General features: G+C 44.4%; 1 protein-coding gene across 11 annotated transcripts in view; it reads left to right on the forward strand.

Annotated features, from left to right (window-relative positions):
* Positions 1 to 6,680: 6,680 nt before the first annotated feature.
* The window catches only part of LOC106563223 (guanine nucleotide exchange factor VAV2), a 244,937-nt gene continuing 234,925 nt past the window's right edge, over positions 6,681 to 16,692 (forward strand). For 4 of the 11 annotated variants that reach the window (XM_014128590.2, XM_014128591.2, XM_014128593.2 and 1 more), the window contains exon 1: positions 6,681 to 7,944. In XM_014128590.2, coding sequence (XP_013984065.1) covers positions 7,741 to 7,944 — 204 coding nt within the window. In that variant the 5' untranslated portion in view covers positions 6,681 to 7,740. The remainder of the gene's footprint in view (positions 7,945 to 16,692) is intronic. The other 7 variants (XM_014128597.2, XM_014128599.2, XM_014128592.2 and 4 more) reach the window with 4 other exon arrangements.

Raw genomic sequence — 16,692 nt, forward strand, 5'->3', positions numbered from 1 at the left:
CTCTGTCACATATGGAACCACTCGCAGTAGGTGTGCTGTTTAGAACTATGTTTTCCGCGAATTACATTTTGGCAAATGTTTGAAAATTATGTTTTTTTAGCTGCTTCGTTACAGGAGTTGCTTGTTCAATAATAGGCTATAGCCTTTTCACTGTAAGACGATATGCTTGCTATTGTTGCATGTTTCCATTAAGCTCTTAATGAAAATGTCCGTTCCTTATAGGCATGCATAGTGTCAGAGAGTAAGAGGCAAAACAAGATGTTTCAATCTCTCCAAAATCTGTGCAAAATAAGTCCAATGGGTTTCTATGGGCTTATTTTCGACCTAAGCTTGTCGCTTGCCTTCCCGCCTTGTTAAGGTGGAAATATAAGCATCTCGTCATTATATACCATAATTCTATCCTCCTGATTCATGCTTATAAGCAAAAACTAAAGCCGGAAGTACCAGTGACTCGCTCAATATGGAAGTGGTGAGATAACGCTGATGCTACGCTACAGGACTGTTTTACTGGCACAGACTGGAATATGTTCCAGGATTCATCCAATGGCATTGAGGAGTATACCCCCTCAGACACCAGCTTCTTCAATAAGTGCATCAACAACGTCATCCTCACAGTGACCGTACGTACATATCCCAACCAGAAGCCATGGATTACAGGCAACATCCACACCAAGCTAAAGGCTAGAGCTGCCACTTTCAAGGAGCGAGACACTAATTCGGATGCTTATAAGAAATCCCGATATGCCCTCAGACGAACCATCAAACAGGCATAGCATCAATGTAGGCTCTGACACTCGTTGGATGTGACAGGGCTTGCAAATTATTACAGACTGCAAAGGAAAACCCAGCCGCAAGCGGCACAGTGACGCAAACCTACCAGATGAGCTAAATGCCTTTTATGCTTGCTTCGAGGCAAGCAACACTGAAGCATGCATGAGAGCACCAGCTGTTCCAGACAACTGTGTTATCACACTGTCCGTAGCCAATGTGAGCAAGTTCTTTAAACAGGTCAACATTCACAAGGCCGCAGGGCCAGACAGATTACCAGGATGTTTATTCAAAGCATGCCGGATCAACTGGCTAGTGTCTTTTTTCAACCTCTCTCTGACCGAGTCTGTAATACCTACATGTTTCAAGCAGATCACCATAGTCCCTGTGCCCAAGAAAGCGAAGGTAACCTGCCTAAATGACTACCGCCCCATAGCACTACCGCCCCATAGCACGCACATCAGTAGCCATGAAGTGCTGGTCATGGCTCACATCAATACCATCATCCCGCAATAGCATCATCCCAGAAACCCTAGACCCTCTCTAATTCGCATACCGCCCCAACAGATCCACAGGTGACACAATCTCGATCGCACTCCACAATGCAATTTCCAACATGGACAAAAGGAGCACCTATGTGAGAATGCTTTTCATTGACTACAGCTCAGCATTCAACACCATAGTGCCCACAAAGCTCATCACTCTGCAACTGGATGCTGGACTTCCTGATGGGCCACCCACAGGCAGTAAGGTTTATTAACAACACATCCGCCACATTGATCCTCAACACTGGGACCCCTCAGGGGTAGGCCTGATCACCGACCACAATGAGACAGCCTATAGTTGAGGAGGTCAGAGACCTGGCAGTGTGGTGCCAGGACAACAACCTCTCCCTCAACGTGAGCAAGACAAAGGAGCTGATTGTGGACTATGGGAAAAGGAGGGACGAACAGGCCCCCATTAACATCAAAGGGGCTGCAGTGGAGCGGTCGAGAGTTTCAAGTTCCTTGGTGTCCACATCACCAACAAACTATCATAGTCCAAACACACCAAGACAGTCGTGAAGAGGGCACGACAACACCTTTTCCCCCTCAAGAGACTGAAAAGATTTGGCATGGGTCCCCAGATCCTCAAAAGATTCTACAGCTGCACCATCGAGAACATCCTGACCAGTTGCATCACCACCTGGTATGGCAACTGCTCGGCATCCGACCGCAAGGTTCTACATAGGGTACTGCGTACGGCGCAGTTCTTCACTGGGGCCAATCTTCCTGCCATCCAAGACCTATATACTAGGCGGTGTCAGAGGAAGGCCCAAAAAATTGTCAAAGACTCCAGTCATCCAAATCGTAGACTGTCTTCTCTGCTACCACACAGCAAGTGGTACGGGAGTGCCAAATCTAGGTCCAAAAGGCTCCTTAACAGCCTCTACCTCTAAGCCTTAGACTGCTGAATGATTAATCAAATGCCCCCCCCCCATTGTTTTTACACAGCTGCTACTCGCTGTTTATTTCAAAGTCACTTTACCCCTACCTACATGTACAAATTACCTCGACTAACCTGTATCCCCGCACATTGACTCGGTACCGGTACCCCCTCTGTGTAGTCTCGTTATTGATATTTTATTGTTACTTTATTTTTTACTTTAGTTTATTTGGTAAATATTTTCTTAACTCTATTTCTTGAACTGCGTTGTTGGTTAAGGGCTTGTAAGTAAGCATTTCACAGTAAGGTCTACAGCTTTTGTATTCGGCGCATGTGACAAATAAAATTCGATTTGATTTGGCATTCAGGCCAAAGAGTTCAATCTTGGTTTCATCAGACCAGACATTCTCGTTTCTCATGGTCTGAGGGTCCTTTAGGTGCCTTTTGGCAAGCGGGCTGTCGTGTGCCTTTTACTGAGCAGTGGCTTCCGTTGGCCACTCAACCTACCATAAAGGCCTGATTGGTGGAGTGCTGCAGAGATGGGTGTCCTTCTGGAAGGTTCTCCCATCTCCACAGAGGAACTCTGGATCTCTGTCAGAGTGACCATCGGGTTCTTGTTCACCTCCCTGATCAAGGCCCTTCTCCCCCGATTGCTCAGTTGGGCTGGGCGTACAGCTCTAGGAAGAGTCTTGGTGGTTCCAAACTTCTTCCATTTAAGAATGCTGGAGGCCACTGTGTTCTTGGGGACCTTCAATGCTGCAGAAATTTTTTGATACCCTTCCCCAGATCTGTGCCTCGTCACAATCCTGTCTTGTACCTCTACGGACAATTCCTTCAACCTCATAGCTTGGTTTTTGCTCTGACATGCACTGTCAACTGTGGGACTTTATATAGAGAGCTGTGTGCCTTTCCAAATCATGTCCAATCAATAGAATATACCACAGGTGGACTTCAATCAAGTTGAAGAAACATCTCAAGGATGATCAATGGAAACAAGATGCACCTGAGCTCCATTTCGAGTGTCAAATCAAATTGTCTGAATTCTTATGTAAATAAGCTATTTCTGTTTCTTATTTTTAATTAATTTGCTAACATTTCTAAAAACCTGTTTTTGCTTTGTCATTATGGGGTATTGTGTGTAGACTGATAAGGAAATTATTGATTAAGGCTGTAACGTAACAAAATGGGGAAAAAGTGAAGGGGTCTGAATACTTTCTGAATACACTGTACATATTAAATGGGTAAAACAGTATGTAAACATTATTAAAGTGACCAGTGTTCAATATCTATCAACATTGGGCAGAAGCCATTAAGGTGCAGGGTTCAGTAACCGGGTGATAGCCGGCTAGTGACAGTGACTAAGTTCAGGGCAGCGTGCAGGGTGGAGGCTGGCTAGTGATGGCTATTTAACAGTCTGATGGCCTTGAGATAGAAGCTGTTTCAGTCACACAGCCTTCATACACTTGTACTGACCTTGCCTTCTGGATGATAGCGGGTGAACAGGCAGTGGCTCGGGTCCTTGATGATCTTCTTGGCCTTCCTGTGACAGCGGGTGTAACAGTGTAGGTTCCGTCCCTCTCTTCGCCCCAACCCGGGCTCGAACCAGGGACCCTTGCACACATCAACAACTGACACCCACGAAGCATCTTTACCCATCGCGCCACAAAAGCCGCGGCCCTTGCAACGCAAGGGGAAACCCTACTTCAAGTCTCAGAGCGAGTGACGTCACCGATTGAAACGCTATTAGCGCGCACCACTGCTAACTAACTAGCCATTTCACATCGGTTACACGGGTGTTGTAGATGTCCTGGAGAACAGGCAGTGCACCCCCGCTGATGTGTTGGGAAGACCGCACCACCCTTTGGAGAGCCCTGCGGTTGCAGACGGTGCAGTTGCCAATGCTAGGCGGTGAGGGTCTTAGGGGCCTAGGCAAAAGAAGGCACTGTTGCGCCTTCTTCCCTACACTATCTGTGTTGGTGGACCATCTCAAATTGTCAGTGATGTGTACGCCAAGGAACTTGAAGCTTTTCACCTTCTCCACTGCGGCCCCGGCGATGGGGATGCTCCCTCTACTGTCTCCTGAAGTCCATTATCAGCTCCTTAGTTTTGTTGATGTTGAGGGAGAGGTTATTTTCCTAGCACTACTCCGCCAGGGCCCTGACCTCCTCCCTGTAGGCTGTCTCATCGTTGTTGGTAATCATGCCTGCAACTGTTGTGTCGTCTGCAAACTTGATGATTGAGTTGGAGGCGTGCGTGGCCACGCATTCATGGGTGAACAGGGAGTAGAGGAGGGGGCTGAGCACCTACCCTTGTGGGACCCCTGTGTTGAGGATCAGCGTAGTAGAGATGTTGTTGCCTACCTTCACCACCTGTGGGCTGGCCATCAGGAAGTCCTGGACCCTGTTGCACAGAGCGGGGTTCAGTCCCAGGGCCACAAGCTTAGTGATGAGCTTGGAGGGTACTATGGTGTTGAAGGCTGAGCTGTAGTCAATGAAAAGCATTCTTACATAGGTATTCCTTTTGTCCAGATGGTATAGGGCTGTGTGGCAGTGCAATGGCTATTCCATCATCCATTGATCTATTGGGGTGGTATGCAAATTGCAGTGCGTCTGTGGTGTCGGGTAAGGTGGAGGTGATATGATCCTTAACTAGCCTCTCAAAGCACTTCATGATGACAGAAGTGAGTGCTACGGGGCGATAGTCATTTAGTTCAGATACCTTGGCTTTCTTTGGTACAGGAACAATTACATTTACAATGGTGGACATCTTGCAGCAAGTGGGGACAGCAGACTGGGATAAGGAGAGATTGAATATGTCCTTGAACACTCCAGCCAGCTGGTCTGCATATGCTCTGAGGACACGGCTAGGGATGCCATCTGGGCCAGCAGCCTTGTGAGGGTTATCACGCTTAAATATCTTGCTCACATCGGCCACTGAGAACGAGAGCTCTTCAGGAGCGGCCCGCGTCGGTGGCACTGTGTTATCCTCAAATCGGGCAAAGAAGGTGTTTATCTTGTCCGGGAGCAAGACGTCGGTGTTGCAAGACGTGGCTGGTTTTCCCTTTGTAATCTGTGATAGTCTGGAGTCCCTGCCACATACTACTTGTGTCTGAGCCATTGAATTGTGACCCCACTTTGCCTCTGTACTGATGTTTTGCCTGTTTGATTGCCTCACTGAGGGCATAACTGGACTGTTTGTTTTCAACATTTTAGCCAGGTAGCCTAGGACAACAAAAAATAGAAGTGTGTACTGTATGAAAGTCATGGACCTTTTCGTCAACATGAAAGAGAGGAGGATGGCATTGGCGTTTCTCTACAAGTTGTATTTATTTAACCAGGAAAGTCAGTTAAAAACAAATTCTTATTTGGAATTACGGCCTACTCCGGCCAAACCCTGGACCAATTGTGCACCGCCCAATGGGACTCCCGATCACAGCCAGTTGTGATACAGCCTGGAATCAAACCAAGATCTGTAGCAACACCTCTAGCACTGAGATGCAGTGCCTTAGACCGCTGCGCCACTCGGGAGCACAAGTAGGTTCAGTCAATGTGTCTTTTCTACTTTCACAAATACGCACACACACACACATACACAAATCAGAACCATTGACAGCCACATCATATTCAGCTTACGTTGATTGGACTAAATTGTTTTTGGTATCTTTTAGTCGTCACTGTTTAGACTAATCATAGGTGATTTGATGATGTTGAAATGGTGCTGGACTAGTGGTGCTGGAATAGTGGAGGCAGCTCCTGTTTAACTTTGCGACTTGCAGTAAATCTCTGTGGTTCTAAATCAATAGTTGTTTAGCAGTCTGAAAATGTCGGAAACATTAACTTTCTTGAACATGCTGTAGGTCATGTAACTGTTTGTTACATGCAATATGCTTTGTGGCCTTCACCGGACACATGTTGCTCTCCGCTTTTGTGATGAAACAAAGGTGTGGTTAAATGTATTCTGCCACTGTGTCTTCTTATTGTCTCGGCCTTAGGCCTATATCATGGTCGCAAGGTATATGGACTAACAGGTTTAGAGAGCAAACAACACATTTATCACAGCGCATATGTTTTTATTTTTTTTCTGGCTTGGCATCCCCAGTGATTTTACCCACAAACCGCTACTGCCCCTAATCCTTACATTAACCCCTTAACCTAACTCCTAACCTTAACCCTAAACTTAACCCTGACCCCTTGCCACCTAGCTAACAACAAATTGGAACTTGTAACATATCATACATTTAGCAAATTTGTAACATATTGTATGTTTAGCAAATTTGTAACATATCATACAATTGTAATTTGTAACATATCTTGCTGTGTCTCGAATTTACATACAGAATAATTCAAAATGCTTTGAGACCAGGTTGGGTTGCCAGATGTTTGCAGTATATGCCCACCCATCCACCCGACCAACCACCCTACAAATGTAACATATCACACTAATTTGAGTGTCCCAGATGTACGTTTACTATGTTACTTGTCGTCTGTGAGACCAGGCTGGCAAAACATCACAATCTGTACGAAAAAGAGGAGGGAGAAGACAAGGACGAAACAAGAAACAACATAGAAACGATTTATTGGATCATTTCTAAACGTTTCTTTCCATTATAGTGGGTGTTTGGGATTCTGAGAATGACGAGAACGACGTGATTTTTTCCCTATACATGTTTCTGTTGGAGTTAGTGAAATCTGTTTTCGAGTGCATTGTGGATTGGCTGAGTGTTGAGTGGGGCGTCGTAAGAAGGGACATTTGATTTACCATCGTGTTTTACATTGATATGTAATTGTTATATATCAGAGCAGCATAGGACATTGTATAGAGAATCTCTGAACAACTAGAAACTCTGGGTTGCTACGCAAAACAACGGAATGTCGCGCTGTAAGCAGTGTCAGAACTGAAAAGATTCCCTTTGCTGTTCAAAGTATTTTTTTCCGGAGACATCGGTTTTGGACAGCATGCTTGCACAATAGGTTCAAAAGTGAAATTTGGTAGGCTTTAATACACAAGCAAAGAAGAGATTGGGGCATATATTATTATTATACTGTCCAACACCGTTTGGATATGCAAAACCAACTTTGAGAATGAAGAAAAGGAAATGTGTGTTCCCGGTAGTGCACATTGGTCTGTCTGTTTAGAAGGGAATTTACGCATTACATCAACTTTATTCCATTTTTTTCATCAATTTATACATGTTTTTGGTCAGAAACTCACGTCACTTATCCAAAAGACTGAGCTGGACATATTCTGACTATTCTGCACTGAACATATAGTCTATTTGAACAGAGCTGGACATATTGTGAGCTGGAGCAAATAATAGAAACTTAATCGGAAAACTAAAGTGGAACATTATTTTACCGTATTTATAAAGTTATCAGTTTCACTATTACGTGGAGAAATAATACAACTAATAACATTTTCATTAAGATTTGGATTTCAACACTGGTGGAAGTATTGCTTCCATTGCGCGCAGGAAGCAGGGAAGCAGCTGAATTTTGCACACTGAGGCGGCTGTCGAATTTGGTTGTGGAACTCTCCCCCCAAGCTGACATGGAGGAGTGGAGGCAATGCGGGCGGTGGTTGATAGACTGCAAGGTTTTGCCCCCAAACCACCGGGTCGTGTGGCCTTCTGCAGCCGTGTTCGACTTGGCACAGGCGCTACGAGACGGAGTGCTCTTGTGCCAGATGTTGCACAACCTGTCACCGGGGTCTGTGGACCTAAAGGAGATCAACTTCAGACCCCAGATGTCCCAGGTATGTCAAGGTCGCGCCTATGGTACCTGTCTGAATTACTGTATATAGAAGACCTGTCTACCAGGCAGTGCCGCGCCGGTTTACCGAACGGGCACGCAGGGCACGTGCCCCAGGGCCTCCTTGGAGGTTGCCCCCCCTCAGATAGCATATGATAGCAAAGTGTGTAGAATGGCAGGAAATTAGCTTTAAAAAGGCAACATTTTCTCTCAGCCTCAGGGCAAAATGTGTAGAACAGCAGGAAATTAGCTTTAAAACGGCAACGTTTTCATTCAGCCTCATGACAAAATGTGAACAAAAGCATAAGATGAGCTACAAAACAGTAAAAACAAATCTGCTCTGTGGCAAAAAAGTGTAGAATAGCAGGAAATTAGCTTTAAAACTGCAACATTTCTCTTAGCCTCATGAAAACGTGTAGAATAGCATTATACAACTGCATAGGTCAGTGCCCCAGGGATCAATTAGCTATATGCACAGCACTAAGGCCCATGTTACGGTCATATCACTGTCATTATTGGTAAATGGTTAACCGGCCTTCCATGCAACTGGTTTTGAAACAGTCTTTGCATGCATAAATAGTTATTCAGAGTGCAATTTGCTCAGTGTTCACATTCAATAATCATGCAACAGTTCCACAGTCCACAGCATAACTGTACAGGAAGAAGTGTTGTACAGTTTTGCCCAAATGTGTACTTTCTTGCACCCAATGGGTGTCACTGTTGAGCACTACTGATAGTTCCAGATGTCCTCCACAACCCACAGGGGCCATACTATCGCATTGCATGATGTTTGATTGACTTAAATCATTCTAACATAAGCTACAATTAGAAACATTTAATAATTGCCATGCGAGTGAAAGGTGTGTCTCTGCAGTGCAGCAGCAGCTTTTTATAGTTCAGTGGAACATTTACTAAGGCTTGGATAGCACATGGTCTCCATAGGCCAGTGGTAATACAAACCAAACTATTTGAGAGGTTTTCCTTTATTCTGGGACTCAGGTGCACAGTGGAAGAGACTGGTTGGAGAGTGTTGAGGCAGAAGACTGTTGGTTGGTTTGAAGTTGAGGGAAAACTACCCACTGGGCACAGACGCTACGAGGATTCAGTTCAGTGTCTAGTTTTGATTTACATTTTGGTTGTTGTCAACCATGTTGAATTCAATTGTTTGGTTGAAATTACATGGAAACCACGTTGTTTCAACCAGTTTTTGCCCAGTGGTTAGGGCATATGGCTTTGTGTCAACACAGTTGAGTGGGCAGAAAGCTCAAGTCAGTTTTGGAATGTGGCTTGCTGTTAAGTTGAGTACTAACCTCAGCATATTAAGCAACTTTTTCATAACATGGGCCCCCCTCACTTCCATGTGATAATGTGTCTGTGTGTGGTGTGCCTCACATCCTCAGAGCTGGTGTCACCCCATATTGTCATCACAGTTCATCCTGGTCCCCCATTCCAAAATGAGGGAGTGCTTAACCACGGTCTTCTGAGGTTTACATAAATGGCTCAGCGGACAGAAACTGGGTTGTGGCATAGATCTATTTTAACTGTGATTCATCTTGATGCCTGTCCTAAAAAAGACTACTGAACAACTGCCATTCGGTTATGGTGAGAGGTCAGTGAAATGGCCAAGGTAAATGGATGATGGGTTCATATCTGTTGATATTCATTCACTGATGGAGGTGGGGTTGAATGGCTTTCTTCCCATCCAACTCCATTTTGTTTGAAAAGTGTTTGCCATTCTCACACCTTTGGCTTGTTTACAACGTTTATTGTTGCTTGCGGCACATTTCTTACCTCATTGTGGTGTCAAGACACCTCAAAAGTGCCATAAAAACGGTTTATGATGGATGGAAATGACACTCTTATTGACATGTTTGGCACACTGTGTGTGACCTCTTTGACTGTGTGTGTGTGTGTGTGTGTGTGTGTGTGTGTGTGTGTGTGTGTGTGTGTGTGTGTGTGTGTGTGTGGTAGCCTAGTCAACCATGTGTTTCTATAGCTAGTGGGATTCATGATTACAAGGGCTGCATGACACACTTTGATCCTCCCACCAATCCCATGCCACAGCCCAAGTGTGAGGCTGCAGTGAGAGTGGGTGGGAGGGGGGCTCCTCTGTGACAAATTAGGTTAAACAAAATCCTGGCATCAGAACAGGGGGTTGTGATTTATGACATGGAAAAGGTCAGTGTGTGTGCTGTGTGCTCTAATGTAAAGGACACACTAATTCACTGCCTCACTGCCAAATGAAGGGGAGGTGAAGGGAGGCCATTACATTTTTGGCTCTTGACGAAAGATTGATTACTCAACCGCTCCAAGTGGTACCTGAGTCTCTCTCTGAACATGACTGTTATAAATCATCAAAATAAATAGATGAACCTATTTTCTGCTATGGTGATGAAAATGTAGAGGCAAAGTGATGACAGGGGTGGTAGTGTGTGAGCCTCTTATTACGTCCTATGGAAGTCTGTGACACTTGTGGAAGATGAACATTGGTACCAGTGGTACCAACTGAATAATGATACGAGTTTGTCATTGTCTGTTTATACTGTTTGCTAAACCCACAGCCATACTACTCTCATTATCAGGCTTTTCTTGTAACACACACGTAACACTCTCTTTATTTACCATTGTCCAGTGGTAATGAATTCTGTATTTGTGATTTACCCATTCAATGCATACACTTCTGCCCCCTTTGTGCTCTATTGATTCATACCACTTTCAGTCAAGGAATATCAATTCTTGTGTTTCACTGACCTTGGTTTGAATCTCAACAGATGAGGCTGCCCTTTTAGAATACTTGTTGTTTTAAGCTACAGTAGGACCTATTCTAATATCGTTTAAACACACACTCCAGGTTGCCATGTAAAATACCTTATGAGCATTGTGTGTTTGGTGGTGGAGCTGAGATGTATCCTGAATACCTCGCTGTAGGCTCTGTCTGAAGAGAGAGCTTTCTGAAGCCTTCTGTGTATTGTTGTGCCAATGTTTTCTTTTTCCTTTTTTTAACTGGTAGTGAGGCAGCTTTGAATGCCTTTGGGATGACTCAGGCGAATGTGTGTATGTGTGTTGTACCTGTTTAGACTACATTACCGCTGGCATAGCCCTGGGGATGTGTCTCTGCTTTCCTCTCAGAGCAGCGGGGGTGTCTGTCCACACTCCGCAGGGCTTTAGAGAACACACTGAAGCTACTGCTTCCACTCACATAAATTGAGCTTATTTCTCTCAGTTTAAATACAACAGCTGTGGTGGATGGTGTAAACATCGCTATCCACCATTATTTGTCTGGTCTCTGGTCATTTATATTAGATCCATTCCTCACTGTTTGAACTAGACTTTGCATGGTGGATACAGGATATTTAGATATCTTCTCTAGGTAGCGCTGTCAATCACTCATTCTATTCTTTCCTCATGATTTCCCTGTATACAAACATTCATGTACACAAAATGATGTTACCTCCAAAGCTTTGTCCCTGCAGTCTTTGAAATCCCTGCTTTGGAATTGTTGTGATGGCTGGGATCAAAGGTAAGGATGTGAACTGGAACATCACATTGATAATTCCAACCTCCCAGCAGCCCTAATGTCTGCTTCCCTTGGGACCACTCCGGTGTGGGGGATGGTGGTTAACCCTCCTCCTTCCCTCTGGGGTAATTTAATCTGTGCGTTTGGTCCACTGTTGCCCCCATGACCCCTCGGCAGCCGGATGCAGGTAATACCACTAATGGACCTCGTTATGAACACTTCCTGGGTCGCACAGCTGTGACTCCACCAGCGAAAGTTAATGGGATTGAAAAGGAGGGAATAGGGGTAGGCTTTATTCTGAGGTTATGACTTGCTCTTTTCAGTCGATGCACAAGTCAGGACAAAAAACTCAGCTGATGGAAGTGTTCATTCGCTACAGGCTAGACCAGGCGTCTATGGTCCTCAGTCAGTTATTGTGCACAATGCTAAAGTCCTGCATTGAGGCGGCTGGCGCTGGAACATTCATCCGTTCCTTCATTCTTCTCTGCACATTCCTGAGGGACTGCTGTGGTGGAAGTCTGAAAACATGAGCTCACTGGAAATGTGGGGAACTCCATGGAACAGAGCAAGGCTGTCAAAGTGACAAGGAGGGAGGAAAAAAGCAGGTGATGTCATGTCAAGCCTCCATACTGTGTTTCTGTTACTTGAATAAAGAGCATGTCATTCTCAAGATAAAGCTTTTCTCCATATTGTCAAACACCTCGACATGGAGAAAGCTGATTCATGTAAAGGCTCCATGCTTTGTTTCTGCTTCTTGGAATAAGAACGTGTATTTCACAAAGCAGAGCTTTTCTCAGTTTTGTCAGTAAAAAAAACGAACACCCAGAACAAGTCCAAGGCTCCAACAAAACTTAACATGGAGAGAAATGATTCACCGTGACGCTGCAGAGGACCATCCGACCCGTATCACTAGTGACATGACATCCTACTAAACACTATACCAGAAAGAGAGCGAGAGAGAGCTGAGGGAGACATACACATGCTTATGGCGAGCATATGGTTTCTAAAGGGCTCCATCTGCAGGGTGCTTGTTGTGGGTGATTAGCATGGACGTGCTGGGGAATGAAGCCTGTCTTTTTAAAGCACGCTCTGTTGGGCAACGGAGAGGGAGAGAGAGAGAGAGAGAGAGAGAGAGAGGGAGAGAAGGGTACAGAGCCGTCTGTGTGGCGGGACAAAACAGAGGGCTCAGAGTACACCCGCCTCAAAGTTCTCTCTCTTCTTTCATGACACTTTTTCTGATTTATGTGTCTTGGACTGACTGACAGCATTCATTGATGTCAACATTGACAGATATTACTCACTCAGTGTTGAGCTGTTGTTGATCCAGTATTGTTGCCTGCTGGAGCCATGTTTGTTTGTGGCGGTAGATTGATTCTGGCTGCATCATTCGATGGTGGAGGAGTCTGATAAGGATCTGGATAGTGCTGCAGGGAGAGGAACAGAAGTACCCTATCTCATTCTAAACACCTCCTCCTCCTCTCTGGGGGAGAGATAAGCTGCTTCATATTTTCTCTATCTCCATGCCCAAGGAGAAGTATATGATTCACTCCCATGATGCACTGCCTAGTGGGGACTTACTGTAGACTCTATAGACGTGTCTCCGTGTTGCAGGGCCCATGGATTTTTCACCCGTACCATAACATGCTACAAAAGCGGAAATATCTCTTGGCTGACTATTGATCATATCACATAATTGTCTGTACAATAGGATGGGCACAGAGGTAGGGTTACCACATTAGACACAATCCCGTAAAAAGCCATTGGGTATTGATCTGCTACACGGCTGACTCATGTTAATCATCCAAACAAAGCGGAACAGCGTGTTGAGGACAGCACTAGAGCAGAAGGAAGGGAGAATTTTCCCTCCCCCATATTTAGTCTATTTGTGTGCCGCCATCCCACCAATGGTTTTGTGGTTATCCATCTTGAAATGGTCTCAAAATAAACCATTACTTTTTCAATATGATCCAAGCGTGTGGCAAAACGAGTCAATATTTTACTAGCCTAGTATTATAGTACATTATATCAAAACATGAAATTCCATTCAGTGAATGTGTGTCTTATATTTTATACCTGTGTAATAACACTTACTGTCTTTATCTATGGCTTTATTTCTTACTAAAGAGCCAGACTGTAGAGTAGGCCGTCTTTCCACTGAATTCTGGAGCTCTGCCTTTGTCCCTCACTACAGTGTTAATGTTGATTAGGGAAATGTCTTCTAATTTCCTCTGTCCATTCCACATGCGTATCCGTCATATTTCTGACACCTAGGCAAATCCCCCAAATCCATGTTTGGAGTCAGAACAGGCAAATGCAAAGCATCATTCTGGAGGGTGCAGAGCGAACACTGGCCCTGCCAATCCACTGGAGGTTACAGGAAGAATACTGCTGGAGACACTTTGAATAAAGTTGTGCAAGGTTAGTGAAGAGATCAGCTCATTTGACTGTTTTCAGATAGCTGAGAAGTCATTTGATATAGCTAATCCACCTTTTCAATGATAAGTGAAGCTTAGCTGTTATTTGTCAGGACTTTGTCAATTTACCAAAGTGTGGATGATGAAGTAAGTCTGAGTTCTGTGAAAGGTCAAACCTCCAGTGGGTCATTCCAATCCTCTGTTATGGATGATGTAATCTGTTGAGATGATTGCCCATTGCATTGGATAGCAATATCACTTTCGTTGTGGTTTAGTTGCTGTTTGTTCACCATTCATCAAGTAGCCTCGCTCTGTGTGCACCCATAACTGATCAGTGAGAAAAGGAAGGAATCCTTTCTCTCAGAGAGTAGGCCTATTGACTAAAGCCTTGTTTTCTGTTACAAAGACAGGTTGTTCTGTCCATCCTTGATTGATGATATCTGTAAAACCAATTTCTCAGGAGTGGGCCCGGGCAATGTAACAGCAGGTAAAGCTTGTGCAATCCCATTTCCCATTTAAAAAGGTGAAGAAAAAGATAAATCTGCCACCAGTTTGGCGTTAGCATAATGAAAGCGATGGAGTGTGAAGGGAGGAGAACTAAACAATTTAGAATTAATGCTGGAAGTCCCTGCCTGGGAAAACAAAGACAGAAAAACCATAAGGGAGAAAAGATAGGTGGAGGGAGGCTGATTGAGAGGAAGCTTTTAGTGGCTTTCTCCGGTGAAATCGAGCATGTCCCTCCGTCTGACGTTCAGCGACCATCTGGCCCTCCACAAGTACTTTCCCTCCATTAGCAGAAAAAAAGATTTACCTTAACTACACCAGCCCCGTTCCACAACTTAGATTTACAGACACCATGGTGGCCTCTTGGGACAAGAAAGTTTGACTCAAACTGCAGAGATTCCCTATGACTATAAGCAGTCTTTTCACTTTACAACACAGATTGACTTTGACTGACATTTAGCCACAGTGCATTACTTGTATCATGCAACTATTTAAATGTCTACTGAGCTGTGGGAATTTGTAATCATAGATATGAACTCATTTGACCTATAAATATCCTGATATTTCTATGCTTTTAATTTCAAAGTTGTAGCCCTTAGCCAAGTCTGTTTTGGTTGTCGGCTTCGTCTTGTCTGTCATATTCTGATCACAGTCCCTTTGTGGTGCATTCGTATGGTGTTTTCCTCAGTAATTTCCCCCCCCCCTTCCTTTGCAAAAGAGGTCCTTTGCATCCCACTTCCTGCTCAGTACTGAGGGAGAGTTGTGTAATCCCCTCCCCCTCTGCTTCTCTGCGCTGAGCCAGACAACAAGAAACATCTGGACAGAGAACAGAGAGTTTACAACGCACCCATCCCCACCTTCGTGGAGCTCAACAATGCACTGGTTCAACAATGTGCTGCTTGGACTGTGGACACCCCCTGCCTCTCCAGCCAAACCCTCTGTACACTGCATTCGTAGCTTGACTTTGCTAGTTTTGTTCAAACGTATATATGTGAAAGAGCAATCTTTTAGTCAGTGTTTGCTGTGTGTACTTGTTATGAGTTGTATGTATCTGTGTTTTGGACAGGCTATTATTTTGTTCTCCCATATGCATCAGTGTAAATGTATTATTGTTGACTCAGGCTCTGTGAACAGGTTGTTTTTTGGCAGGCTCTTTTGGATTGTAGTCTCAGTGACAAGTGAGTCTAACAACAACGGATTCTTGACAGTATTTACAAACCCCTTTCCATTGTCCTGGCGGATACGTGCAGTTAGTTCCGTGTTCTTGTGTTCCTGGTGTCTCCCCTCAAGCAGTTAAGTGAATGGGCAGATGTCATCATCTCCACTGCCATTAATCCAACCACCAACATGCACTGCCAAGGACCATAGCAGTAGGAGGATCTGTTTAACAGAAACAAAAGCTTCTGTCAGTTTAGAGAGTGGTCGACCAGCTCCCTGTGTTTAGATCCTGCAAGGCCACACAGTGCTCCTGTTGAGAAGGAACAAGGAGCTTTGCGTTTTAGAGAAGAGGTCCAATACTGTTGTTACGTAACAATTTTTTACAATGGTGAGCACAGCACATGTGGGTATGCAGGTACACCAGTACCAGCCAAAATTAGAACCATGTGAAACTGAGAGGGTACAGTACAATACTTCTGCTTTTACAATATTTTTTTATACGTATTCACTCAGCCATGTCTCTTTCCACCCATGCTGAAATATTTTCCCTTTTTTTGTGCTGAGCTCATGTTGCAGAGGTTTTTCTCAGGACAGGTGCTCATTCGAAACTGTTATGAAGTATTAAGAAACTGCAGTTGAGTGCAGCAGATCATTTTCCGCCCAGCAGTCATACCGCAAATTATTGAACGTGTTCTCTTATTTGCAAGAAAGTAGTCTTTAGGGATGCGGTTAGACTCACAGTTTTGGCCATTGTGTTGAGAGAACAAAGCCGTTTTAGTTCCTGCATTTAAATCTGCCTCAGGACAGCACAACGGAACAGAAGAGTCACTCTTGTATTTTTTCTCCCATAGGCAGGTCCTCTGTGACACATTGCGCAGTATGTAATCTTTTTTCGACAGAAAATATTTTCTTGTTAAGATGATTTATTTCCTATACTCAGGATTCTGCTGTCCTCCAAGTTACTGTAATATTTTTTCTTCTCCTTGTAAGACACCTCGGTTTTATTTCACTGGGTTAATTTTTTTAACGCATGTTGTCAAATGTTTGTGTTTTTCCCTGTCAGCCTGTAAGTCCGTAGACAGATGACTACTACATAGACCACAGAGGACTAAACATAGCAGAACGGTGTCATGTGTTTCACTGGTGGTCTAATGGGAGG

Source organism: Salmo salar, chromosome ssa11, assembly GCF_905237065.1.
Source record: "Salmo salar chromosome ssa11, Ssal_v3.1, whole genome shotgun sequence".
Lineage (NCBI taxonomy): Eukaryota > Metazoa > Chordata > Actinopteri > Salmoniformes > Salmonidae > Salmo > Salmo salar.